The following is a 27,919-nucleotide window of genomic DNA, read 5'->3' as shown; positions in this document are numbered from 1 at the left end:
GACAAGTGCAATTAACCGCGATGATCACAGAGGATTAAGCTGTTTGTCCTGGGGCAGGGGTAGGCCATTCCGGTCCCCGAGAGCCACAGGCAGGTCAGGTTTTCAGGATGTCCACCATGAATATGTATGAGATGGATTTGCATGCACTGCCTCCTTGAGATGCAAATCTATCTCATGCATATTCATTGTGGACATCCCTGAAAACCTGACCCGCCTGTGGCTCTCGCGGACCGGAATGGCCTACCCCTGTCCTGGGGAATTAAAGGTCCCTGTTTCTTCCAATAATTTCCTCATCTCTCCTGGAGACCTTTGGAATGGAAGAGGGAGGGAGCTCAGTGGCAGCTGGTGGGTGGGATCAGCCAGGTGACTAGAGCAGCTGCCCGAACAGGAACTTTCAGTTTGCTGGAGCAGCCAGTTCAGCTGTCTGCCTTCTCTTTGCTCTCTTTCCTCCCTGGTCTCTGCGTCCCTTGTGCACAATGGCGGGCTACTCCACCAACATGCGGGTGAAGCTGCCCCTGCTCTGCTTCATCCTGGAAGCCATCACCATCATCCTTTTCGCCCTTTTTGTACGCTATGACACCGAAACGGACGCCCGGGAGTGGCACCAAGAATTACGAGACCACAATAAATCCAATATAGACAACGACTTCTATTTCAGATACCCGAGTGAGTACCATTGCTTTATTGATTTCTAAAAACTTGATATCCTGCCTTACCCGAAAAAAAATAGCATCACAGCCATTGCAATAAAACTTTAATGATATAAGCTACTGTTTGGGGGATATATAGAGAGGACCAGCAGGCTCCAGAGGCTTTGATACAATCCTGCTCTTTTTTTTTCAAATGCCTTCCTGCCCTGGTGCATGCGAAGAGATTTAATAGTTTTTCTCTTAACAGAAACTCATGACTTTTCTGGCAATTCATTTTGGACTATGGGGCATGTGATGAAGCACTGGAGAAAATATTCCCTCACACAACGTGTAATTAAACTCTGGAGTTTGTTGCCAGAGAATATGGTGAAATCAGTTAGCTTAGCGGAGTTTAAAAAAGGCTTGGATAATTTTCTAAAAGAGAAATCTATAGGAAATCCACTGTTTATTCCTAGGATAAGCAGCATAAAATCAGTTTTACTACTTGGGATCTAGCTAGGTACTTGGGACCTGGGTTGGCTACTGGGCCTGATGCATCTTCGGTCTGGCAATTCTTATATTCTTACTACCGTAGTGTCTATCTCAGGCAGCGATACGGTGTCATCCAGGACGCTCATTGAGATCTGAGATCACGAAGTGTTTATCGATTGATAGATTTCACAAGATTAAGTATGCTGATACTGGAGCTAAGGCTATTTCAGTGGCCGGAGTTCAAACGTAGAGCAGTTAAGGAACAGGATCCTTCCTTGTATGTAGAAGCTTTTTTAAAAAAATGGATGAAGAATATTGATGTTTCGGTGATTAAAGAATGATTCATTGATTTGTTTTAATGTGAAGCATGGTTAATGTTTTATGTTGGTTTTTATTAGGTATGTTTGCTATGGTACCTGCTTAGGTTTTAAGCAGGCGGTAAGTTATTAAAAAAATTAGCAAATGAGAACTACATTTCCCTGTATGCACTAGGGGAAAAAACCTGGACTGGATCAGCTGCCTCCTCCCCAACTCTTTGACAAGGATCTTTGTAGTCACCCTATTTTGCATACTTCATTACTGGCATCCATACCTGAGCTAGGCCCTAGGAAAAGCTGAGTTTATCTCACTGAGGGGAGGAAGAGAGTTAGAGACTGCATAAAAGGGGCTTAATAGGGGTATAGGAACAGGCTGGCCGCCTTCACGTCAACTTTAAAAACCAGAACATGCTATTGGGAGGTTTCACTGTGAGGAACGACTTGTCTGAATCAGAGAGATTTGACTATCCAGAAGCAGTTTACATCCAAGGTGTGATGAGATGTTGGGAGATGTCACAGACGGCAGACCCAGCGTAAGTCTGGGCTTTCAGTCTTCTGCTCTGTGAGCACGCAACCTTCCTAGCATTCCTTGAGAGGAGAGAAATTTGCCCGACGGATGAAAAAGAAATGGAATGGGGTGAACAGCCTGTTCAAGTAGCTTGGATAAGAAGGGAAGGGGTGAGATGGGGTGATCGTTGGAGGGGCATGTGGGATCCAGTGAGGGCTTCATGAGGAGAGGTGTTACTTGGCATGTTTGAAGACATCAGGAACAGTTACAGTGGAGAGTGATAGGCTGGGGATATGACAGATAGTAGGGTTGACAGTGTTGAGTTCGGAGGAGGACAGAAGATGTGTATTTTCCTCTTCAGTGATTTCAGAAAAGGAGGAAAAGGTGGCAGGGGTTGGGGGGGGGGGGTGGTGGTTGGCAGAAAGGACAGATGGAAGGGGAGTGGGTGTAGGGGAGGAGACGATTGAGATGCATACAGGAATTATGGGGATGGCTGAATGAGAGGGAGACAGTGTTGACGCTTTAGGACTGAGAAGAGGGTGAAGGACAGAAGGGAGGGTGAGGTGGTGAATTCCAAAAGTGAGTGATGTGGTGATGGGGGTAAGTGGTTTGTGGTGAAGAGAGAGGTTGGGAAAAGTCAGTATTAGGAGGAAGAGAAGGAGTGGGCACCAGGTGCTTCCTTAGTGGATATAAAAAAAACAATGAACCAAAAATGACCATGTAATGAGACTAACTCAGAGAGAGAATCAAGGTGCAAAAAAATCTGTTCAAGGAGCCCCGGCTTTCAAAGCTTTTTCCAAAAATCAGCAGGTTTTTCAATGAGGCACGTTTCCATAGGGAACAATTCCGACAAATGAGGCCAAAGCAAGGAAAGTGCTCTTTCTCAAGATTGGGTGGGTCTCGAAGAACACCAAGAGGAGTTAGCTCAAAGGCTTCACTTGCTGGAAGGAGGCTTGGGTGGGGCCTGCTTGGAAGAAGAAATTGAAATGTATAGCTCCCAAGCAAACTATTGGAAAAGGCAAACTGTCAGGAGGGGCCCCCAGAGCAGAAGCTGCACCTCAGAAGATCGAGGAGCAACTGAAAGTGGGCTCCCTCCTTCTCTAGGATTGGCTGGAACGTACACTTCTGTACCAAACCCATTCAACCTCTTTTCAAAATTTTAACATTAGTTTCGAACTGTACTCTACCTACATGTACTCGATGTCTCTACACTGTGTCTATTACTCTGACTTCCTCCCTCTCTACATGTATCCGACGACTTCATTGTAATTATTTTCGCTGATTGTCCAGCTCCTCTTGTTGTAAACCGCCTCGAACTACTATGGCTTTGGCGGTATATAAGAATAAAATTATTATTATTATTACAATCGGTAACCAATTTGAATGGATGTTATATAGGGTCTTTATGGAGGAGATTCAGTTCCCCCAACTTTGCAAGGGGAAGCCCAATCCCCTACAAGTGAACCTACCCTCAACAAGATGCCACAAAGAAATTCAACAGGGGCTATAAAGACCAGAATGCACCTGGATAGAGGTCCAAAATCCAAGTGTGGCCTATAAATTGCTCTCAAGAAACTGGCTGAGAGTGTTACTCCTTGGGCTCTACTGTAGGCTCTGAAGATAGGTTTAATTAGATTGCCATAAGAAAGACAATGTTGAGCATGGGTTTCCAAGTCCATATATAGACCTGCGGCTACATGAAAGCTGATTTGCATCGTCCTCAGTGTGAACCCCATTGGATGAGCTTGAAGGTAAAAATGACGGCCAGTTGAAGCTTGTGAATGTCTACTCTAGAACATAGGGTTTTCTCCTGAGGGGGAACCTATTGACAGAGTAGTGAGCAGCTTCCTTTGTCCCAGTACAAGAGTAAAATGTCTTCTCCAAAGTCTCAGCTTTCTGGGTTGGGGGGAGGGAGACTACACAGCCGATCGTGGCATCTTCTGCGTCAATCAGTTGTCTTGTAAGGGATGCCTAGGCAGCTACTGACCACCCTTGCCTAATGTTTATACCCATTGCATGTTACTTTCCTATCACAATTCTACTCTCCTTCCTTAACTCTCCAGTAGGTGATTATTATGTGTCAGCCAGGTTATGCGTTTTTGCCTTAACTTTTAATGTAAATCGCTTAGAAATTTTTATCAGCTTCCCTCTTTTCTTCCCCGCTTGGGGTTTGGGATGTCCGTACCACATTCTTCATTCTTTCAGTCTTCTTCTTGTCTCTTTTTCCTCCTTTTCTCTTTCCTCTTCCTTTCTTCTCTGCCTCCTCCTCAGGTTTTATGATGGTCCTTCTGGACTCTTTGGTCTTTCAATATGTTTCTCAATGAGATGATTGTACGTAATCCTCTTGGAATTCTGATTGGTTCAGTTGAACTTTGTAGTTCATTTGTTATTTGCTGCTTTTTTTTCTCATTTGTTTCCCCTTTTTTTCCTTATTGTTCTGTTATTGAAAACTCAATAAAAATATTTGAAATCAGAAATTTTTATCAGCGTCCTTATCAAATTTTAAATAAAACTTGGCAACCTCTGGAGAGGCCTGCAAGTGAAACTTTTTCATAGAAGGAAGACAAACCTGCTATCCAAGGAGATTTGGGGAGGGTGTATGCCTGCAGTTTATTTTCTACCTCCCATCATAAATCTCTGCCACTAGTCACCATTTAGGAAAAATCATCTGCACGCAACAGACCCTTCATTAATGAAAAATTGCATCAAGGCAACTGCTTGGAAGCCTTCAATGGTAAACTGTATTAACTCGTGCCAAGAAAAGAGGAAGGTTGCGTGCTTGGGAATAGGGGAGGGGTTCGTGGATGAATTACGCCTGCCTCTTTTTCATTTTCCCACTGGAGTCAGAGTGCTGCAGGGCAGGGAGGGGGGGGGGGACAGATGCTGTTCAGAAACCAAAAAGTTTGTCGATTGCTGCAGGGGTGAGGGGCTGCAGGACAGAGCAGGCTAGGCGGTCGCCTAGGGAGGCAGCTGCTGGAGGTCAGCAAAGAGCAGCTGCAGTCAATGCAGAGCGGCAGATCTAGTCGTCTACACAAACGGGGAGGTGACCGATGTGAAAATAACCCGTTTTACCCAGTTCTGTGACTAAGAATTGCCCTCAACAGGACAATTTTATAATGATTTTCCTACATTCAAAGTCTGCTTTTATACAGATTATTAAACTTACTAGATTTATAGGTTATAATTACAGAGAAAACCAAGCTCCAATCAAATCAGTAAAGAAACCCAAAGAATGAACAAATACTGAGTCCAAGCGTCCACCTACAAGCATAAATCCATCATTAGATACGACATCTGAACATTCATAGTCCTAGTATATGCGAAAAGGTCTGTTCAAAAAGTTCCAGGACTGATTTTATTTAAAAAAAATTATTAAACAACTAGTCTTTAAGCCGGTTACAATAACGGGTGCTAGAATAGATGTGTGTGTCTGTCTTTCTTTCTCTCTCTCTCCTTGGCCGCTTTCTGTCTGTTGTCTTTCTTTCTTTCTCTCTCGTTCCTCGGATGTCCACCGCCACCCCTTGCCTGCTCCCCCTGTCCAGAGTAGCCCTTCTCCCTTTCTTTTACCTCCCCCACTGTCTAGCAGCACCCTTTCACTGCTCCCCCTGTCCAGCAATAGGCCTTCTCCCTTTCTTTTACCTTCCCCACTGTCTAGCAGCACCCTTTCACTGCTCCCCCTGTCCAGCAATAGGCCTTCTCCCTTTCTTTTACCTCCCCCACTGTCCAGCAGCACCCCTTCTGTCCAACCGATATCTTGATGTGCGACAAGGGAGCGCTCTTCTTAAAAAACGTACACTACAGCGTGTGCAAAGAGGACACACTTTTGTCCAACAGCCTGCGCAAGCTGGTTTGCGTACGCATGACGCTTCGTGCACGCGTGCATTATCAAGAACGAATGCAAACTCTTCTCACACATGGCACGCTTTTTAAGATCGTTCCCTATTTGTACCCATACCAATAACAACAAGAGTGCACACTCTGGCTTCCAGGAAACACTTTTTTATTTCAAAAAATATATTTAAAATTTTTAACAATTAGTCCTGGATTGTTGCAACAATCTTGTATCACATTAACCTTTTCTTATCGTGTGTCCCGGATGACAGGACATTCCAAAAATGTCGTCGCCGTCGTATGTCCCACGGCATGGGACATACAGTACACCTTCTACCTATCGTTTGTCCTATCTATTTATTCCCAAGTAGTTCGGAGTCTGAGTTGGATAATGATTCGGACTTTGATGCAGAAAATGTTGCGGGCAGCAGCGATAATTACGACTGGAACCAGCGTAACGTAAAATTTATTACGATAGGAAAAGGTTAATCATCATATCTAAATGCTACACGATCAAAGCTACCTCACCTCACCCGTACTCACTGATTCCTCTCCATTAGGAACCCCATTTTCTCTGTATACTACTACAGTGGTGCCTCGCATAACGAACGCCTCGCACAGCGAACGCTGCGCACAACGAACTTCATGTCTTGCTTCCCACAACGAACTTCGTTTCACACAACGAAGTCGCCCGAGCTGCATCCTTCCGCGCAGGCACCGCGCTTAACTGCCCTCTCTCTGCCTGGCTCCCTGTGAAACAAGCACTGGCGCTACAGCCGACACCCCGCCGAGAAGAGAAGGTGATGTCGGCAGGGAAAGAAGCACGGTATCAAGCAGCTGTGGGTCCTGCACCGCCGATGCGGCTGCATCCGCTGAGAGAGCCAGCGGAACTGAATGCGCATCATTCGGGCGGGAAAATGCCAACTCAACCGGCGCCATGACTACATCTTCCCCCGAAGCGTCCACATACCCTGCAGCGCATAACCCCGACGGTGTTTGCCGCTTCCCACACCGGAAACAACTTTTAACCACCTCTGCTGCCATGTTACTGCACCGAAAAAGAGAAAAAACTAACACCACAGAACATGAAAACCACCAAAAATAAGCCAAGAAAAAAAAAAATGAACAGTTAAGTCCCAGTTTTTGCCCTCTCTCACTGTAAAATTAGACTCTACTTAGTCTGTCTTTTAAATTTAAAAAATGTGTGTTGTTTTAAAAAACAATTATGTTTTTAGATGTATCTAAATAAAAATAATAACAAAAAATTTATCTTTTTTTATGTCATCTTAGCATATTTTATGCTGCAGAACGAATTATTTTTTTTAACATGTATTGTTATGGGAAAACGCGTTTCACATAACGAACTTTTCGCATCACAAACTTGCTCCTGGAACCAATTAAGTTCGTTGTGTGAGGCACCACTGTATGTCTTCCTCACAATCGTACCCAATGTTTTTCAATGCACTATGAAAATTAAGTTAATACTTTTCAACAATCCTATGTACATCATTCTCCTAACCATTTGGCACCTGCTCACTGACCGCTGAAGGTTCTCATTTCTATCTATACTCTGTAATTCGCTGATTGTACAGCTTGTCTTCATTGTGAACCGCCTAGAAGTCGCAAGATTATGGCGGTATAGAAAAATAAAGTTATTATTATATTTTCTTAAATCTGACTAAGGGTTCCTTATACAAAAGTGTGTTAGGGCTTTAACACGCGGAATAGCCCTGCGCGCTGGCGTAAGTTCTAGAAGCGTAGCGTGGGTTTAGCGCGTGCTAAAATCCCGCGTGTGCTAAAAACGCTAACACACCTTAGTAAAAGGAGCCCTAAGTTACCGTTCTTTAAAAGCAAACATCGTCTCGTACTTAGCATATAGACACGGCATATTCCACGGATTATTATAATCCAGTTTTTGGAAAAATCTTTCCAGTTTAAAAAACTGTCCCCCTCGTTCACGAACCCATAGCGCGGGTTTTAGCGCCGGCGGTGGCGCTGTGAGGAATTCTGTGAGCGTCGGAGCAGTTCCCACCGCCGCTGGCCCTGAAACCCGCGCTTTGCGTTCGTAAAAGAGGGGGTAAATCCCCTTTTTACTAAACCGCGGTAGCGGTTTTTTTTTTTAGCGCAGGGAGCCGCGCTGAATGCTCCGCGCCGCTGCCGACGCTCATAGAGTTCCTATGAGCGTCGGCAGCAGCGTGCAGCATTCAGCGCGGCTCCCTGCGCTAAAAAACGCTATCGCGGTTTAATAAAAAGGGGGGGGGAGGGGTAAGGAAATGAACATTCAGCGCTGATAAAACAAGAAACCGTGTTTAATAGAATGAATCCTTCAAAGAATGAACAAGAAGAGAACTTCGTGACGGCAGGACAGAGAGGAAACTAGGAGCACTTTTAATGCACAAATTGAGAGGGATAATTTCAGCAGAATTCAGGAAATAGGAGGAGTCGGAGGGGTTGAAAGACGAGGGTCACCGGAGCAAATTGCTTCACATTTCAAGACATTAAGAAAGAGAATGTGAACCTTTTGCCAGGAATCAGCAGACCAGACAGAGTGCAGCGAAGAGATGTCAGAAGGTGGAGCGTCAAATGGGAACAACACTTTCATACTGTTGGCGTCAACCCAGTCCTCGGACACATACCGAGCCGTCTGGTTTTCAAAATAGCCGCAATAAATTTGCCCCGCCCACGGCCTCCGTTGTACGCAAATCTGTCTCGTGCGTATTCATTGTGGGGGATCCTGAAAACCCGACCTGCTGGGTGTGTCCCGAGAACCCCTCGCCTAGACGGACGGTGACAACTTACAACCAAGTGCAACTGCAAAAAAAGTCCCTTTCCCTTCCTCTGATGTCATAATGCCTCATTCCACCAATAAGAGCCAACCTCATCAGTGATGTCATTGTTCTATACTTGGCTCACTTCTGCTATTGCGTTGGCGGAGAGGGTGGTGCAGTGGTTAGAGCCACTGCCTTGTCATTCTGAGGTTGTGGGTTCAAACCCCATGCTGTGACCTTGGGCAAGTCACTTAATCCTACACTACCCCAGGTACAAAAGATAGACTGTGAGCCCACTGGGACATTTAGGGGAATTGCTTTTTGAAGTACCTGTGGTTGTATAGTATACAAGTCCCAATCCTTTTTCCCTTTTCCCCACAGCTTATCCCAGGCTTTCTTGAATTTTGTCACCAGTTGGCCATTTTTTGCCTCTCCCGGGAGGCCGTTCCATTTGCTTACCATCATTTGTTCTGGATGCAAACTGTCTTCATTTGAAGGTGACCTTCTCCCTCCATCCCCTGCCGTGCATTTAGACCTATCTCGTGAAGGTGGTGGTGGTGGTGGTGGTGTACCGATCAGAGATCCTTCTAACTTATAAATGTGATGCTTCTCTCTGCTGTCATCCTACAACTAGTCCATAATCTCCCTGCGCCTCAGTTATAAGGACAGCTTTGCTCCGGACCCTGACCCTCTCTGTGGACCTTTGGCAAATTAGTTTACACTGTTTTGCCTCTGGTGTCCAGTGATAAAACATTTGACTTGATTCATCTTTCCCCGCTCCCTCTAAAGATTTCTAGTGAACTAGCTGTAAACCTTCACTGTCTCTCTCCTGCGTCTCAAGTCAATAAGAGGAGTGGGGCACTTCTGGATGCAGAGTAGAGAATTTGTCCCTGTCCCCACGAGTTCTTTTCCTGTCCCTGCCCCATTCCTGTAAGCTCAGCTTTAACCGCACAAACCTCGAACACTTATGACTTTAAAGTGTTTTAGGCTTGTGCAGATGAGGACGGAGCTTGCAGGGATGGGGCAGGGACAGGAAAAGAACTCGTGGGGGGTGGGTAAAAATTTGTCCTCGTGTCATTCTCCAATGCCTTTGTACAGCCCATCGCATTTTGTTTATTCACGGTTGATCTGTTTGGAAGGAGCCACTGCATTTCAGATCCGTATGCCCGCTGTTCTGTGCTTCCTCCACCCAGAGCAGGACTCTCCTGGTCTGATCCCACATGATCCCCTTTGCAGAACCAGCCTTCTCCAGATGCTCTCTTTCAGCCTCTTTGACACATGGTGCCACACAGATTGAAGGCAGGAAGGTGGAAATGAGAATCCAGGTGACCGCTCTTGTGCGCTGAGGGTTGAAGAACATGAAGCTTTACCCTGTAGGGTGGGAGTTGCTCACTGGCTCCATTTCTTCTGCCCAAGATGGCTTAGTCCCGGTATTACCTCTTACCCCTCGCCCCCCTCACCACTAAGGATCCAATCGCATCTTTATCAGATACTCAGAATAGAGGGCAAAGGAAACTGCTTCTTTCAGTTTCGGCTGAATTTGAACCCGGCTGAAAACTTTCAGCCATAACCGAAACCGCCACTGAAACTCGTCACCTGGGACCTAAGTTTGCATCTGAGTTAAAGGAGGGAGAAGTGACTGGCCCCAGGTCGCAAGGAACTTCCCTCTTTCTCAGCCTGTTGCTCTAACCCAGGGGTAGGGCACTCCGGTCCTCGAGAGCCGTATTCCATTTGGGTTTTCAGGATTTCCTCAATGAATATGCATGAGATCTATTTGCATGCACTGCTTTCAATGCATATTCATTGGGGGAACTCCTGAAAACCCGACTGGAATACGGCTCTCGAGGACCGGAGTTCCCTACCCCTGCTCTAACCAGAGGCAAGGTGGGATGGTAGAAAAATACAATATGGCCGTGCTTTCCATCCATGGAGGAGAGCCAATCCCACGGTCAACCCACCCCTCAATATTCTCTTCTCTGGATCCATGAACCCAACTCCTCTCTAAGGCTGATCCCAAGTCTCGCCTCTCCTTTTTCTAGGTTTCCAAGATGTCCACACCATGATCTTCATCGGCTTTGGATTCCTAATGACCTTCCTGCAATGTTATGGCTTCAGCAGCGTCGCTTTCAACTTCCTGATTGCGGCCTTTGGCCTCCAGTGGTCGACCTTGATCCAGGGGTTCTTTCATGGCTTCCACGATGGCAAAATTCACGTCGGCATTGAGAGGTTTGTGTCTCAGGGTGCTGCTTCCTTCACCCCCTTCTTGGGTATTTCAAAATGTCGCTGCCTCTTCTCCAGACCACCTGTCTTCATCTGTCCTGTCTTTAGGCATCTTAGAGAGGACGTCGAGGGGGCGGTAAATGAGCCGCTTTACATATTCTTGCATGTTTTTGTATTTCATTACTATGTAACATGGGGTGACCTAGATAACGCTGCAAATAGCAAGGGTCAGTGCCCTATTGCAGTTTGAGATGTGTCTTCAGCGGTTTGTGTTGAAAGTCTTAATTGGGCTGCTGTCATCTCCTTGTCTGAGGAGTCTCTTCCGCTATTCAAGCTCTTTTCATATTTCGGGTGTCTCTTTCCCTGAGGTTTTGTTAAACCTTCCCAAATGGTGCCCTCTGTGATGGACCTGAATAAGCACATCCGCAACTTGTGTCCTGCGCATTGTGATGGGGCCATTTTCTGGTGGCAAGTTAGGGTTGCTTTTTATGTGACCCTACACGCCCGGTTAGCTAGGCAGGCGCCAGCACCGAATCCTGCCGGCACCCCCTTAGCTCCCGGCTCCTCCCCCCCCCCCCCCCCCCACTCTGCAGCTGACATGCCCCGGTAAGACCGGTGAGTTCCCTTGTGTAATGAATATCAGTGACTAGGTAGGCGCAAGGGTTTTAAATGAGCAGCAAGCTCCACCCATGTAAATGGCTTTGAATATGGACCTCTGGGCCCGTGTTTTGTCTCTCTTCTTCATTACAGTATGATCAATGCTGATTTCTGCACCGGGGCTGTACTGATTTCCTTCGGAGCGGTTCTGGGGAAGGCCAGCCCTGTTCAGTTGCTGATCATGACCTTGTTTGAGGTGACGCTCTTTGGGATTAACGAATACGTTATACTCAACATCGTTGCGGTGAGTTGCTTTACAGAGAAGCTCCCCAAGCTCCCCACCCCCAACCTCTCTCCTCCGCAGGGAACTGTGGTAATTGACCAAGGCACAGTCCTTCATGCAGGGCTGAAGAGCAGAGATGGAGCCAATTTTTTCAGCCCTCACATGCAGGACTCGCCAGGATTCCATGATGCTGGGTGATAAGCAGCATGGGATCTATTGTATTCTTTTGGGATCTCTCCGGGTACTTGTGATCTGGATTGGCCCCTGTAGGAATTAGGATATGAGCTTGATGGACCTTCAATATGGTGAAGCTTATAAGAACCTAAGAACAGCCTTACTGGGTCAAAGCAATGGTCCATCAAGCCCAGTAGCCCGTTCTCACGGTGGCCAATCCAGGTCCCTAGTATCTGGCCAAAACCCAAAGAGTAGCAACATTCCAGAACCCCAAAGAGTAATAAAAGATTCTAGAACCCCAAAGAGTATCAAGATTCCAGACAGAATCTCAAAGAATAGCAAGATTCCAGAACCCCAAAGAGTAACAAAAGATTCTAGAACCCCAAAGAGTATCAAGATTCCAGACAGAATCTCAAAGAATAGCAAGATTCCAGAACCCCAAAGAGTAGCAACATTCCAGAACCCCAAAGAGTATCAAGATTCCAGACAGAATCTCAAAGAATAGCAAGATTCCAGAACCCCAAAAAGTAACAAAAGATTCTAGAACCCCAAAGAGTTGCAAGATTCCATGCGGAATCTCAAAGAATAGCAAGATTCCAGAACCCCAAAAAGTAACAAAAGATTCTAGAACCCCAAAGAGTTGCAAGATTCCATGCGGAATCTCAAAGAATAGCAAGATTCCAGAACCCCAAAGAGTAACAAAAGATTCTAGAACCCCAAAGAGTATCAAGATTCCGGAATCCCAGAGAGTAACAAGATTCGAGAATCCCCAAAGAGTAGCAACATTCCATGCCATCGATCCAGGGCAAGCAAAGGCTCTAGCCATCACGTAGGTTGCTTCTCATATTTGGAGGGTTTTGACTGCTCTTTTACATATAACACTTGGCATGCATGGGTTTGCAAAGACTGTGCTTAGCCAACCGCATCATAGCCCTGCTATAAACACAGTCTGTTTTCTTGAATTTCCATGTCAAAGGCACCGTCGGGGGGGATCACTCATGTTTTCTCAAGGTCTCGCTTCAGTGATTTCCACCGAGCCTGTAAATTGCTGACATTAACTGAAGGCATCCTGACCCAATGGCCTAGAGAGGACTCGCCCCAGGGTCATCATGTAGAATATTTAGCCAGATCCCGCTAAAGTAACGAGCGAGGTAGACAGCAAAACACCAGTTTATGAGTAAGGCGTAGAATGACATTCAACGATGATATGACATTGGAGAATGATACATTTTATTCAACTACTGTATGATCAGGGTTACTGAGTAAGCTTAGTAGGAGAAGTCTGGGGAACACTTCATCCAACATTGCCCCCCAATTAATCACTCTTAAGTTTTATCTTTATTTGGGCCTACCTTCAACTACCTGGGATTGCCTCTCCATTTCTACTTTCTTTTACCTGCATCTTACCCCAGTCATCCCATCACAGACCACAGGGCCCTTTGAATCATCCACTAGGTATCACCATTAAGTGGTGGCCAGAATGCCCTTCCTCCTGTTCCTGTGGGGTATTTTCAGCTCCTGCTGACGCACGAGGAATGACCCCCAGATCAGAAATGGAATCCAGGCCTCTTACGCCTCCCCTCATGAGTTACTTTAAGGCAGCACTTCCCAAACTGTGGGTCGGGACCCCCGAATGGGTTCACAAAACCCCTGTTTGGGTCACCACCTGGGTGAGCTCTCCAGAGACGCACCGTTATTCTTCACCTCTAGGGGGGGGGTCATGCAGTTTTATTTGGTTGCAATCATGGGGTTATGGCCACCAAAAGATTGAGAAGCACTGCTTTAAGCGTTTTCTATCTCATCAGGAGGCCAGGCTGACATTACGCATCTCAAGGCTATACACACCATCTTGGTATCAGTCTAAGAGGTTGGGTCTCTTCTGCTTTTCTGTTCAGGCTAAGGATGCTGGAGGGTCCATGACTATCCACACCTTTGGGGCCTATTATGGACTGGTGGTTGCCTGGGTCCTTTACCGGCCACAGCTTGACAAAAGCCGTCACAAAGAGCGATCAGTGTACCACTCGGATCTCTTTGCCATGATTGGTAAGAAGTTAAATTTGATCTAAAGCTAGAATGGCACCTGGTCTAGAACAAGCTCCAAAAGGCTGAGCACTTTGCCCGGGTTTTGAAAAGCTTCCAACAAATCACCCTCCTGCCCGACGAGAGCAGGAAGTGGGGGACGGAGTTGAGGCAGGGGTAGGGTGGGATTGGGGGTGAGACTGGGGCATAATGGGGCGGGGATAGGTGGAACTGGGCGGGCCTGGAGGGCGAGTCTAGGGGGGTACGGATTTTCCATTTGGAGGGCTTTAGGTGTCTGGGCCGACCAGTCTTAGGCCTCCTTCCCAGTACATTCTGGGATGCACTGGGAGTGGCCTAAAACTCCAATTGCCCAGATACCAAAGGCCACGCCCATGGGCCAATCCCAGAATGCACTGGGAAGGAGGCCTAAGAACGGGAAAGACTGCAGGGCCCAGCCATTGACCACTGCCGTTATGTCAACCTAGGGACGATTTATCTGTGGATGTTCTGGCCAAGTTTCAACTCTGCCGTCACCGCTCACGGCGATGACCAGCACCGGACCGCAATGAACACCTACTACTCGCTGGCGGCCTGCACCCTGGCGACCTTTGCCATGTCCGCCCTGGTGAGCAGCGAAGGCAAGCTGGATATGGTGAGCAGACTGACTTGCATTCCCACCCTCCTCTTAAGGGGCACAGGCGACCTTTATCTGACGTCATGTTTCTATTATGGGGCAGATTCTCAAAACCAAAATCTGCCTTTCATGGGCTCGCTAAAGCGGATCCAGCTGGCTTAGCGTGCATGTATTTTAGCATCGGATTATTAAAACGGCTTACCGTGGTTTTTGCCATAGTACAATGAGGTCATTAATATTAAAATGAGCACTCTATAATCACTGAGCGATTCTCTAACCTCATTTGCCGACAGGTCTGAGCTGTCATTCCCTTATTTTTCTGATCAATGCCCTGATTGGCTCAGGCACTGACAGGAAAGTAAGGCTCAGACCTGCCAGAAAATTGTGCCACCATCAAAAACAGTGACGTTTATTTATTTCTAATCTCGGGTCTTTAAATTGTTCCCTCCGCCCAGGTTCACATTCAGAACGCAGCATTAGCAGGGGGTGTCATCGTCGGCACGTCAGCAGAGATGATGCTGACACCTTTCGGGGCCATGATCGCTGGGTTTCTGGCTGGCGTTATCTCCACTCTTGGATTCAAGTTCCTTACTGTAAGTGAGTCTTTTGCATGCAGAAGAACTCAGTGAAGTAAGACTATGGAGCTATAGTCTCAGCACCCTGAGGTTGTGAGTTCAAATCCCATTCTGCTCCTTGTGACCCTGGGTAGTCACTTAATCCCCCAATGGCCCAGGTACATTGGATAGGTTGTGAAAAGTTTCAGCCTCTGATAACCAGAGCTGATATTGTGACATCATAATGCCTCATTCCACCAATAGGAGCCAACCTCATCAGTGATGTCACAATGGTTTGATTGTCCTATACGTGGCTCACTTTTCCTACATTTTGATTTCTAGAGTGGTGCAGTGGTTAAAGCTACAGCCTCAGCACCCACGCTGCTCCTTGTGACCTTGGGCAAGGCACTTAATCCCCCCATTGCTCCAGGTGCATTAGCTAGAGTGTGAGCCCACCAGGACAGATAGGGGAAAATGCTTGAGAACCCGAATATAAACCACTTAAGTGGTATATAAATACGTAAAATAAATATTTAGAGGACGCAGCTATTGTCTCCCTGTCCAGGAAGCCCTCCAGTTCTAGAAGTGACTGGTTCTGTAGCCTGTGTCCTCCAGAGAAGGCAGACTCTGTCTGCCTGTGCCTGTCCTCTAAGCCATTTGCATCCAGAGGTGACAGGTTCAGTAGCTCTGTGTCCTTGTCTTAGTCTCTCAGGCCCCCAGTGCTCAAAAGCTTTCCATGGCAGTAAGACTCAAAAGGGTTCTCTGTGGCTGCTACTGATCATCGTAGCGGCTACCGAGAACCAAGAACTCCCTTGTGATGCACAAACAGGAATGCGCCCCTCATCCTCCCCCCCACTAGCACCGAATAACCGGTGCCGAAATTTTCCAGCAGCTCTGGAGCTGCCGCTAGCTGTGCCCATTAAAATAAAAACCAAAAAAGTCCTTTACAGCTGAGCCATATGGCATTTAGGCCCCTCTCAGTGCATCCCAAAATGCACCAGGTAGGGGCAGGGCTGCCATTTTGAAGAGGTAGTCCTTGAGGCAGGAGGGAGCGGGCATCCCTCCCGCCGATCTTTCAAGAAAAAGGTACGGGGGGGGGGGGGGGGTCAGAGGGTTGTGGCCCAAATGGCCAGGTGGGGGAGAGGGCTTATGAGCTGGGGGAAGTTCTGCCGGCTCAGCTGATGGGGAATTCCCCTGCCATGATCAGCTCAGCCAGCAGGGAGGCAGCAGAGGCAGCAGAGGCAGAAGAAAAAAATATTGACAGGAGAGATGGGGGGAGGAGTTGTGCCTAGCGATTGCTCATCTGAGCAAACACCAGGCACTGCCCCTTCCCCACTTTTACCAGAGCTTTTAAATTTATTTCATTGACTGTAAACCGTCTAGATATATCTTGAAGGACGGTATATCAAGAAAACGTGGTAATAGACGAATATCATTCATATCATTTGCATGGTATTTTCTACCGTGGTGTCGGAGCTTTCTTCGTTGTGCTCTTAGATCATCTTCTGGAACTTGTTGCCATCGAAGACTCTTTTGTGACAGCCTTGTACAACTTTCTCACCTACAGCCCAGGCTAGACTCAAAGCTGAAAATACAGGACACATGTGGGGTTCACAATCTCCATGGGATGCCTGGTGTATTGGGGGCCATTATTGGTGCCATCGTGGCAGCTTTGGCTACAGCAGACATCTATGGTGAAGGGTAAGAATTGAACTGGTATCTGGCATTCACTGGGACAAAGACCTCGCACCACTGGATACATTTGGGGGGAAATTCTGTATAGGACATCGGTTTCTGAAGCCATGATATCATATCCCCAGACCCAAATCCCCCACCCCAGCATCCCCCCAGACTCGAACCCCCCACCCCAATACCTTCTGTAATTCGGCCAGCCGGAGGGATGCTTACTCCAGCCCGCAGGCCCACCTCTTCACAATGGTAGGCCTTCACCTTCCCGGTGCATCCTGGGAGCACTAGAGAAGGGCTTAAGGCCCTCATTGGTCCAGGTGCCTAAGGCCCCCACCCTTAGGAGGGCCTTAGGTGCCTGGGCCAACCAGTCTTAGGCCTCCTTCTCAGTACATTCTGGGATGCACTGGGAGTGGCCTAAGACTCTGGCCAGATACCAAAGGCCACTCCCATGGGCCAATCCCAGAATGCACTGGGAAGGAGGCCTAAGACTTCGGTTGGCCTTAGGCGCCTGGGCTAATCAGGGCCTTAGGCCCCTCCCCGGTGTATCGGGAAGACTCACTACTGTGAAGAGACGAGCCTGCCATCTGGAGGGAGTAGGCATCCAGTGGAGGTAGCAGTGGTGGAAATATATTTAATTTTTCGAAAACTAGAATGCTGTAACTTTCCCCTGGTGGGTTCCAAATCATACAGGGCAGGTTCTCGACCTGGGAATTCGCCATATTAGGATGTGCTGATCTTTCATTTTGCCTCCTTGCCCTCCTGCAGGATGGAAGATGTTTTCCCACTGATCGCTGACGGCTCCCGGACTGCTCAGTCCCAAGGGGTGTACCAGTTTGTTGCCTTGTTTGTGGCACTGGGATTTGCCCTCATCGGAGGAGCTGTGGTTGGTGAGTGTCCACTGCTGATCGTGCCCAAGCTATGCCATGCTTGGGCCCCATGGATATCCATATTCTATGTTAAGAACATAAGAGTAGCCTTACTGGGTGGTAGATGCATAGAATAGTCTCCTGGAAGAGGTGGTAGAGACAAAGACTGTGTCTGAATTCACATGGGATCTCTTAAGGAGAGGAGGAGATAGTGAATGCTACAGATGGGCATACTGGATGGGCCATTTGGCCTTTATCTGCCAACATGTTTCTATGTTTCTATAACCATAAAGCTCTATGACCTCACAAGGCAGGTGTAAAGAGCCTTAGCCTATAGGAAGAGAAGATGCAAATGTTAAGAGCCTCAGCCAATAGGGAGAGGAGGAGATAGTGGATGCTGTGGATGGACAGACTGGATGGGCCATTCAGCCTTTATCTGCCATCATGTTTCTATGAAACCCCCACCTTCTCCTACTTTGTAATGCAGGCAATCCAAACCCAGTATGTTGACAGGGATTCAGCTACGTTTGGCATAGTATCAGTGCAGTAGTGGTATGTTGCTCATAATTTTGCCAGGGATGCCTAAAAAAAATGCATTTTTATGGCAGAGGGGTGAAGAGTGATTTGGATAGCCACCAGAGCTTCACATTCACCCTGCTTCAGGGCACAACCAGTTATGGATAGCGAAGCTTCTAGTGGCTCCTGAAAAATACAAACTAGTTAGTGCAAAGACAAACTGGGCTGTGTTTTTAACTCTTTTTATGGTTAGATCATTTTTATTAAAGACAATCCTGTAATACAAGTTCATATGCATAACACTGCTTCAACCAAAGCAAGGGAGAATAAACATTCACAGAAGGGCTTCTACTATAATTGCCATTAAATTCTGTGCAGTAATAATTAGAGGAATCCTATAAACAAGTTCTACTTTTCTGTGGAGCTAATGTGAATTACTTTAGAAAATGCCCTGCTCAGGGAACTGGCAGATGCAGAGTTGCAAACTTCCCTTTGTCCACCAGAGGTCAGTGTAAGCTAAGATAGACCACCATCAAGCTTTTTGCTGCTCAGGCGACCTCAAATAGCACATTCTTATATGATTGATTTAATCACAGCCTGTTCAAAGTGATCTATGAAATATGGCCATTTCCCCCTTCTTTCCTTTTGTCCCCAGGGTTTATCCTAAAGATACCTGCTCTGGGTTCCCCTCCGGATACACAATGCTTTGAAGATAACATTTTCTGGGAGGTAAGAGCTGGTGGAATTCAAAACAGAATTTTATTTATTTTTTGTTTTGCTAAATAAAGTGCAATTTCAGAATAAATTCACCTTATTTTCTAGCAAGAGTTTGAAACTGTATTTTATTTTATTTTTTTCCACGCTTTCACAACAGATTCAGATGGTTGGCAAAGGGGCTCCCCCGCAGAGAAAAGCAAGCAGATGCCACCCATCGTGGGCTGCTTAGCTTCATGGTACATTTAGGATTGCCAGCTGGTTCCAGATTAGCCCATCCAGCCTCGATTCTATCCCATTGCATACAGGAATTTGCTCTGACTTCTATATTGCATTCCCTCACGGGTGTACGTACGCATATCCAGAGCCACTTAGCAACCCTGTGGGGTCCATATGAAGCATTTTTTTAGCCACCACCAGCGTTCATCCTGAATATTCAGGGCCGGGTCATGTTCAGGCATTGGCATTGAATATGCGCTTTTATGCAGCTGGCTATCTCTTACGCCTTAAGATCCATCTCTCAATACAACCTTAACGTTCCCTCTTTAAAAATCATTGGCACGCGTCGCACCTCTACGTTTTCTGTTACAGCCCCTACAATTTGGAACGCTCTCCCTTTGTATATAAAAATGGAAAAAAACTTAAAAAATTTTAAAAGCAACTTAAAGTGCTTTCTTTTTAATGATGCTTTTAATTGAACTTCTTTTTTTTAACTATTAATTTTACTGCTCCCCAGTTCCTAAGTGTTCTTCCCTTATATGTTTCTCACTTTTCTATTTCAAGTGTATTTCTTCCCCCTTTTCCTTATGTTTAATGGCCTAAGGGTCACCATTTACCCAGTTTGTACGGTCTGTTGTCTTGTATTTTTACTATAAGAAAGTATGTTTAATTGTCATTTTAGATAAATGTAAATACTCTTCGTCATTATTGTTAAATGTAAATATTTTTTATTCTGTACAACGCTTTGTAGTAACGAAAAGGCGTTTAATCAAAAATTGAATAAACTATAAACTATAAACTATAGGATTACCAAGACGTCCGGATTTCCCCGGACGGCTTTTCAAAACCTGGGACTTTGTCTGGGTTTTGAAAAGCTTCTGGCCACAAGCGACATCGGAACGGCATGTGTGCATGTGCGAATGCTGTCCGACGTCGCTCGTTGGTCGTGCAGGTCAAGGGGGAGGGGGTGCGGAATGGGGTGTGGCCAGTCGGAATGGGGTGGATTTTCCGTTTGGAAAATCTGGTAACCATAGTTATGTGCGATATTCAGGACTGAACTGACGAAGCAACACCACATAGAGACAGGACTGAGTTTTATGTGATCCAATATGGCTGCTTAACTTAGGCGGTTAAGTGCTGACGATCGATACAGTGGCATAGTGAGGGGGAGGGTGGACCATCCAGGGGGCGCTGAGCTGGCATCGGTACCTCTCCTCCGTTCTGCCACACCCCCCTACCGTATACCTCTTTAAATGTTCGCTGATGCGAGCTGCATTTTCCACTTGGCTCCCTTCTGACATCACTTCCTGGTCATGGGACCAGGATGTGATGTCAGAAGGGAGACTCGGATGGAAGATGCTGCATGCATCAGTGAACATTTAAAGAGGTATGTGGGGGACAGAGGGGTGCTGAAGTTGGGGGAGGGGGGAACAGTGTGTGTGTGGGGGTGCACCAACCTTCCTCGCTACACCACTGTACCGGTACTTAACCACATTTGCGCTCACTCTACCTTGACCCAGCCATAAAAATGCTGGCTTTCCCCTAGCGATTCAGCGGCAGTAACTAGAGAATGACACAGGGACAGATTTTCGCCCGTCCCCACGGGAGCTCATTTTCCCGTCCCGTCCCCGCAAGTTGTTTTCCTGCGCCTGCCCCATTCCTGCAAGCTCCGTCCTCATCTGTACAAGCCTCAAACGCTTTAATAGCACAAGTGTTCGAGGCTTGTGCCGTTAAGGCAGAGCTTACGGGAATGGGGGCAGAGACAGGGACAGCGACAAAACTCACGGGGAAATTGATTTCCTGCGGGGACGGGGGGAAAAATATTGTCCCCGTGTCATTCCCTAGCAATAACCATCACCAGAAAGTCCTGGAAACAGCTTAACTAGCCAGGAGCCATTTCTGGCCAGTTAATGTGCTTTGAACACTGAAGTCAGCTTGTTCCTATGCTTTTGAGTAAAGGATAACGAGGGTCTCGTTAACGCAACACAGCCGGATCCAGTTCTGGTTTTATCTTGCTTTTTAAAGAGAAGTTAGGACTCCGGGTCTGGGAATAAAACCAGGACTATCTCGGCAATCCACGCAGGAAGTGGAGCGGGCGCTCATGTTTTCTGTGTCCATGCGCAGGTTCCAGAAGAGGATGCGGGACATGGCCAGATGTTAGCTGTGAGCACCGAGGACAACGGGAAGCATGCGCAAGCATAACGCAGTCAAGCTACACACACTGTACGTATCGGACCAAGGCGGCTTTCGGCGCCTGTAGGGAAATTGCTTTTCCTCTATTGTTATTTGAAAACCAGCAAAAATGGCAGCACTTGAGAGAAACGGGTAGAAGCAGAGACGGTCCGGATTCTATAAAAGATGCTTAAAGTTAGATCGGCATGCCTATCTGGTCTAGGCACCTAATTTAATTATTTAAAAAGATTAATTGGCGCCGTTAATGAGCAATTAGAAGCTCATAATTGACTTAAATTAAAATTAATTTGATGGAACATAGACCTGCCGTCCCTCCCGCCCATTTCTCGATGTACTTTATATCTTCAGGGCAGCCGCCGTGTAGCGTCAACGAGCAGGCCTGCCCCGGAACCCTTCATTCTACTTCCGGGGGAAGGCCTGCTCGTTGACGCGGCGGCTGCCCCGAAGATGTAAAGTACAATGCCGGGAGGAGGGAGGAGGTGGAGGCGGGAGCTGGTGACGGGCTGTGCGGCAGAATTCCGCTGTCTATGAATCCCTCCTCCTCTCTCTTGCCATTCCTCCCCCTTGCCACAAGCGCACCCCCCTTCTCTCTAGTTCAGGGGTGTCAAAGTCCCTCCTCGAGGGCCGCAATCCAGATGGGTTTTCAGGATTTCCCCAATGAATATGCATGAGATCTATTTGCATGCGCTGCTTTCATTGTATGCAAATAGATCTCATGCATATTCACTGGGGAAATCCTGAAAACCCGACTGGAATACGGCTCTCAAGGACCGGAGTTCCCTACTCCTGCCTTAGAGTCAAAGTCCCTCCTCGAGGGCCGCAATCCAGTCGGGTTTTCAGGATTTCCCCAATGAATATGCACGAGATCTATTTGCATGCGCTGCTTTCATTGTATGCAAATAGATCTCATGCATATTCACTGGGGAAATCCTGAAAACCCGACTGGATTGCGGCCCTCGAGGAGGGACTTTGACACCCCTGCTCTATACACTATAATTACACACCTGCTAAGGAGGTTGGCCATTTCAACTCACTATAATCTCTGAAGAGACATTTACCTGGGGCAAGAAGTGGTAATGCTGTATCATGTGCGTTTCCATCATGGGTACAATATAGTGGGATACTCTTCGCCCATCCCAATAACATCTGCACCTCATTTTTGCCTCTTTCCTTTAGGAACGCCTTACGACCACGGGCTGTTCGCAGTTCTTCCACATTGAAATGGGTCGCCCCCCCCCCCCCTGGCAGTTTTGCGATTCGAAGAGGGACCACGATGATTCGACCACGTTGGCTCCCGAGTCGCTTTTTTTCGTCCTTGCCAGAGGGCTGAAAATGGAAGCCTCGCAGGATTTCGCTGATTACTGAAGACACCGTCTCTCTTCCCTGCAATAACTATACAAGACGAAAAAATATATATATATATGTATATTAACAGTGACTTTTAACAATCTTAGTGCAAAAAGCAGGTCCTGCTCGCAAAGGCAGCCTAAAAAGCCTGACCTGTGTAATAAGGACATCCTGTTATTTAGGCCTTGATTTTTTTTTGTTCCTGGTAATCCACGCCAACTTCTTTTTCATGTGTTTTCAGATCTGCCTTTCGCGGGACGGCAGGGAGCAACAGACTCTTCCTCTTTGTATATAGCAGAATCATTAGCTTCAGATTCTCACCTCTTTATTGAGGACATCTTTCCACAGTCCTGTCCTCGCCATATAGTGTTACGGCTGGCATGGTGGAGAACATGAGGTATTCTTTTCAAGGACGCTTCCCAGCCCTCCGTATTCAGTGTGTTAAAGACATTACAGAACATGGTTATAGCCAGCACTTCCAATAGACCCGTAGACAAAGGTCTCAGCCGGACACAAGGTATTACTGTTACGATTGCTCTAGGATTATAGTGCATGATGCTTCTGTCCAAACCAGCACGGCAGCCTAAGTTCAATGGCCTGCCACCATGAACACCCCCACTATTGAACAAACAGCGTTACTGTGACCAGACGGCAAGCACTTGTGCTGCGTTTGGCTTCTGCATTCGTTGTGACAAGAGGCTTCTCGTTTGCATCTTTCTCTGCGCCGTGCCTAGCGTGCAAAGCCTGTGCTGGAAACGCACCGTGACCCCCAAACTCTCTCAACAGGGGGCTCTCACTTAAGGCAGCTGAAACTTGGGAACATTTCGTCTGATAGGAGGCACCACGGGCTGGCTCAGCCAATTACGCGAGACTAAGAGGTCACCCGGGGCAGACGTTTCGGAGGGGTGGCAAAGAGTGGCCGGGCTCCAAGAGCCAACAGAGCACCCTTTGCCTGCGGGGAGGGAGGCCACAGATATACATGGCACACGCTTAGGGTTACCATATTTTTCTCCAGGAAACCGCGGGCACCTGACTCTGTCCCGTTCTGCCTCCAGCTCCGCCCGCTTCCGGCCCCCCAGCCCCGCCCATTTCACCCTTCAGCCCCGCCTCTTTTTATTTTTTTTTTGGTTTCCATTCATGGGGATGTTGTGAGTATGGGCTACTGTTAAAACAAGTTATGGTACTGCTAATCCCAGTTACTAGTAACTACAGTAGTTCTAATGACATGGAATGGGACCTGTGCAAACGCAGCACTAGTTAATGGGAAATAATGTCTCGTAATGGTAGCTCACGTTGATAACTAGGCCTCTCTGGTTTTGCTTCATTTTTGTGATTTGTGAAGATTTAGATTGCGAGTTTTTAACGCTAGAGGTTTTTAGCGTGGCAGCATTTACCTCACTGGCCCACGCTAGAAACCTCTTGCACCATTTAGTAAAAGGAGCTCTTAATTTTTGAGTATGGAGGGGTTTTAATTTTTCACATATCATCAACATATTGGACCATTCTGAATTCAGTGGCATCTGTATATCTGAGGTTATTGCTGTCTATACATTGATCGTTTGCTATTTCTTTATTGCTCTGTAATTTCATAAAAGATACATGTGAGCTATAAATCGAATCAGTAGGGTGTTTTTTTTTTTTTTGGGGGGGGGGAGGTTACCCTATTGATTTTGTTGAAATTCTTACTACCACTAGGGGTCAGTATAGGCTAAGGGCGATTAGCAAAGGATTTACCTGACTGTTAACCGTGGCTGGGCAGCCGGGATGTTCATTTTCAAACATTTAAATTCAAATTTACTTTGGCTGTGCCATTTAAAAAGGAAAGAAAGCACATTTTAAGAACGATTAAGTTTTATTTCCTCCTCTGGTGCGTGAAGAGCTGTGAGATGCCACAGGCCCCCATACAGCAACTGTGACTGGCACACAAAACTCACAGCCCCCACCCTCTCTTCTCCAACTCCACCCAAAACACAGAGACACCTGCCACAAACTTGACACCCTTGCTCTCCCGAGCGTCCACAACCTGTCACGTTCCTTCCCACCCCTGGAAAACAAGTCCCATCATCCCACCCCCAAAGCACACGCACGTACTTTGCAGCCCTTCAACCACACCTGTTCCCACCCCAGCCATCCACATGTACCTTGACACCCCCTCCTGATCCGTGACACATCCACACCTCAACAGCCCATCCAACAACATACACCAACTCTTTCCCTCTGCTTGTTCGGTGAAATAATTTTCCCAGTTACGTTGTAAATGACGGCAGATAAATCTAATTTAATCTAGTCCACAATTTATTAATCGCACTATACCAAAAAGGTTCAAGGTGATTTACATTCAAAGAGGCCATAAAATCTACAGGAAAATACAAAAACAATCAATAAAGACCTGAATGGTCCATCCAGTCACTCTGAACAACTCATTATCAATAGCTTAAACTGAATTGTCTTTTTTCTTTAATTTTACCGGATGTCTGCCTAGAACTACTGGAGTTACTCTTGACCCTAGGTTCCAACTAGAGAATGACACGGGGACAAATTTGTCCCCGTCCCCACAGGAACTCAATTTCCCAGTCCCGTCCCCATCAGTTTTGTCACTCTCCCTGCCTCTTTCCTGTAAACTCTGCCTTAACCACACAAGCCTCGAACACTTATGATTTTAAAGTGTTTGAGCCGCGGGCAGATGAGGACGGAGCTTGCAGGAATGGGGCAGGGACGGGAAAAGAACTCACTGGGATGGGAAAATGAGTTCCCGCGGGGACGGGGGAAAAATTTATTCCCGTGCCATTCTCTAGTTCCAACGACTGGAGCTGCCATCAAAGCTCACTCCAGCCTATCCAAACCATCACGTCATTTGCAGGATGCAGACCGTAAAAGTCCACCCTGCACCTTCCTCGTGTCCTAAATCGCTCGGTTCCAATCAAAGCCATCCCCAGTCCTTCTTAAACCAAATTGCCATATAGACACAGACTGTATAAGTCTCCCCAGCTTTAGGGCTTCAATTTACAACCTTTGTTTTATAGTTACAAATCCTCTGTGCTCATCCTTCACTATTTTTTGAATTCCATCACCATTTTCCTAGGATTGAGCCTGTAGTATCGTTTCCGTCCACAACCTGAGCATAGCATTAGAGCTCTAGAACAGTGAACCACTCCGTTGCCAGGTTGGATCTGATTCCCTTGGAGTCGGTCCCTTAGCCACATCCCTTCGGAGAACTCAGAGACAGGCCAGGACCGAACCAGGGTGTAGCAAGTAGAGGCCCGGTCATATTTCTACAGCTTTTTTTAAAAAATCAACTCATTGGTTAAGTCATACCAGTCTGGTAACTCCATTGCGATTTCTGCGTACTGCCATGCAGCCTGGGGCCAGTTCTTTCATTCCCTTGGTCACCTGGGGGCACCATAAGGCAGCGCTCACAGCTCACAACCACGTTTATCAAGTTTATTTAAAATCTCTTCGACCGCCTATACAAAGTTTCAAGGCAAGGTACAATTAAAATGGGCCTTTACAGAAAACCAATGTGCTCGTGATTCACCTAAGCTTAGTCAGACAAACATACAGATACCATAGGCAAAGGGAAGAACTACATTATAAGAAAGGAAAGAAGCATATAAGGTAAATACACGGGGGAGGGGATTTTAAATCAGCTAATAAGTGAGAGAGGAGCTCCTTGCTGAAGGGCGACATCTTGTGGCCTGATTCAGAGACCAAGATTGGAGGGTTCAAAAAAGAGCACCGGTGAATGGCCCCCGACACCAAGGGGGAGCCCCAGGCAGTTCCGAATGAAAGCTCACGGCACCAGATGCCAGCGTTGGGTCTGGCTGTGACAACTGGTTGCCAATTCCTCATCGAATTTCATACAAAATTGCGCTTCTACCATTTAAGATCCGTCTTAATCACTCCCCTGTCTTCCTTGATAGAATGTTACAGTTCCCCCTCCGAATCTGCGGTTTCAGTACCCGCGAATTCGGTTAGTCATGATTTTTTTTAACAAAACTCTGCACCAGACCTTCCCTGGTGGTCTAGCGGCGAGGCAGGGCAGGATCAATCTGGAACTCCCGGCAGCCATTTTGATGACGGCTCTGCACGGGGCACGAGCGTAGGACAGTCGATCCTGCCCTGCGTCGCCAGTAAGGTCTGGGGAAGGTCCGGGACGCAGAAGGGAGGCGGGAGGTAGGTCAGAGCCAGCCCTAAACATGATCTGTGATTTTTTCAATATTCGCGGGCCGGCTCTGCCCCTAACCCCCGCGAATATCAAGGTTCTGCTGTAATTCCTTACTCCACCACTAGAGTGCTGCGTTCAAATGCTCATGATCTCCTTGCAGTTCCTTCTTTAAAAAATCATTGATACAAGGCGTAACGAGATTTTTTTTTTTTCCAGTCACCGCGCCCCAGCTTTGGAATTCGCTTAGAGAGGAACCCATACGAGATAAATTTAAGTCGTCTCTTAAAACTTTCCTCTTTAAGGACGCATTTGAAATCTAAATCTACTTTCCTCAGTGTTTATTTCATCATATTTTCTGCCATTCTCGAAAACATTTTTCTTATCCAGGCTCGTCCTTCCCTTCAATGTAAACGTTCTTTACAGCATTGTAATTTTTCCTTTTTTTCTCTCATGTTCCTGTTAGACACTATCCATTGAATGTTATGTAAGTATTTCGGTACCTATTGTATATTATATTTGTATTAACGTACATGTTTTGTGAATGTCCTACACCCTTTATTAGTTTGTACAGCGCTTAGAAGGTTTTCATAAGCGTTTTTATCAAATTTTAAATAAACTAATCTGTTCTGAACACAGTCATTCCCCATCCTGAATATTAGCTGTCTGTATATGTTTATCCTATTTCTATACCCGTATTTTCAACTGTATGCAATCTCTTTATATAAAAAAAAAAAAAATAAAAAGCACGAATGCCTCCTCGGTTCTTTAAAGTACTTCTCTGTGAGTATCGTTTGTCAGAGCACACAAGCCAAGGTATGAGACGTGGCACAGTACTTCACTTGAAATCACTGAATGGCAGGAATCAAATACAGTCAAACCTTGGTTTGCGAGCATAATTCTCAACTAAACTAAACCTTAGGTTTGTATACCGCACCATCTCCATGGTCGTGGAGCTCGGCACGGTTTACAGGAATTGTAATGAGAAAGGAACTCCAAGGAAAGGGCTGGATGAAGATCGGAGGAAAGAATGTTTAGAGAACTAGGATGTCAGATGAGGAGGGAGTGTTAGATTTTTTGAGAAAAGCCAGGTTTTCAGATGTTTACGGAAGGTTTGGAGAGGTTCCGAAGAGGGGAGGTAAGGTTGTTCCAGAGCTCGGTGAATCTGAAGGGGAGGGAAGTCCCCA

At 46.7% G+C, this 27,919-nt stretch overlaps 1 protein-coding gene across 1 annotated transcript; it reads left to right on the top strand.

The window, feature by feature from the left end:
- The first annotated feature begins 416 nt into the window (after positions 1-416).
- Positions 417-27,508, top strand: RHBG (Rh family B glycoprotein). Its single transcript, XM_033925506.1, has 11 exons — positions 417-666; positions 10,585-10,771; positions 11,516-11,666; positions 13,715-13,862; positions 14,324-14,490; positions 14,928-15,065; positions 16,594-16,727; positions 17,481-17,602; positions 18,753-18,826; positions 21,155-21,253; positions 22,400-27,508. Exons 1-10 carry the CDS (start codon positions 477-479, stop codon positions 21,230-21,232), a joined length of 1,389 nt encoding a protein of 462 aa, XP_033781397.1. The 5' UTR covers positions 417-476; the 3' UTR covers positions 21,233-21,253; positions 22,400-27,508.
- Positions 27,509-27,919: the final 411 nt, after the last annotated feature.

The sequence above is a fragment of the Geotrypetes seraphini genome, chromosome 16, assembly GCF_902459505.1.
Source record: "Geotrypetes seraphini chromosome 16, aGeoSer1.1, whole genome shotgun sequence".
In the NCBI taxonomy this organism is placed as follows: domain Eukaryota; kingdom Metazoa; phylum Chordata; class Amphibia; order Gymnophiona; family Dermophiidae; genus Geotrypetes; species Geotrypetes seraphini.
This window is presented reverse-complemented; position numbering and strand designations above follow the sequence as displayed.

Excerpts from the sequence above, each read along its gene's own strand:
- RHBG (XM_033925506.1), top strand. The coding sequence starts at position 477 with ATGGCGGGCTACTCCACCAACATGCGGGTGAAGCTGCCCCTGCTCTGC. Across the intron at positions 11,667-13,714 it reads TTATACTCAACATCGTTGCG|GCTAAGGATGCTGGAGGGTC; the intron begins GTGAGTTGCTTT and ends TTTTCTGTTCAG. Across the intron at positions 13,863-14,323 it reads GGATCTCTTTGCCATGATTG|GGACGATTTATCTGTGGATG; the intron begins GTAAGAAGTTAA and ends ATGTCAACCTAG.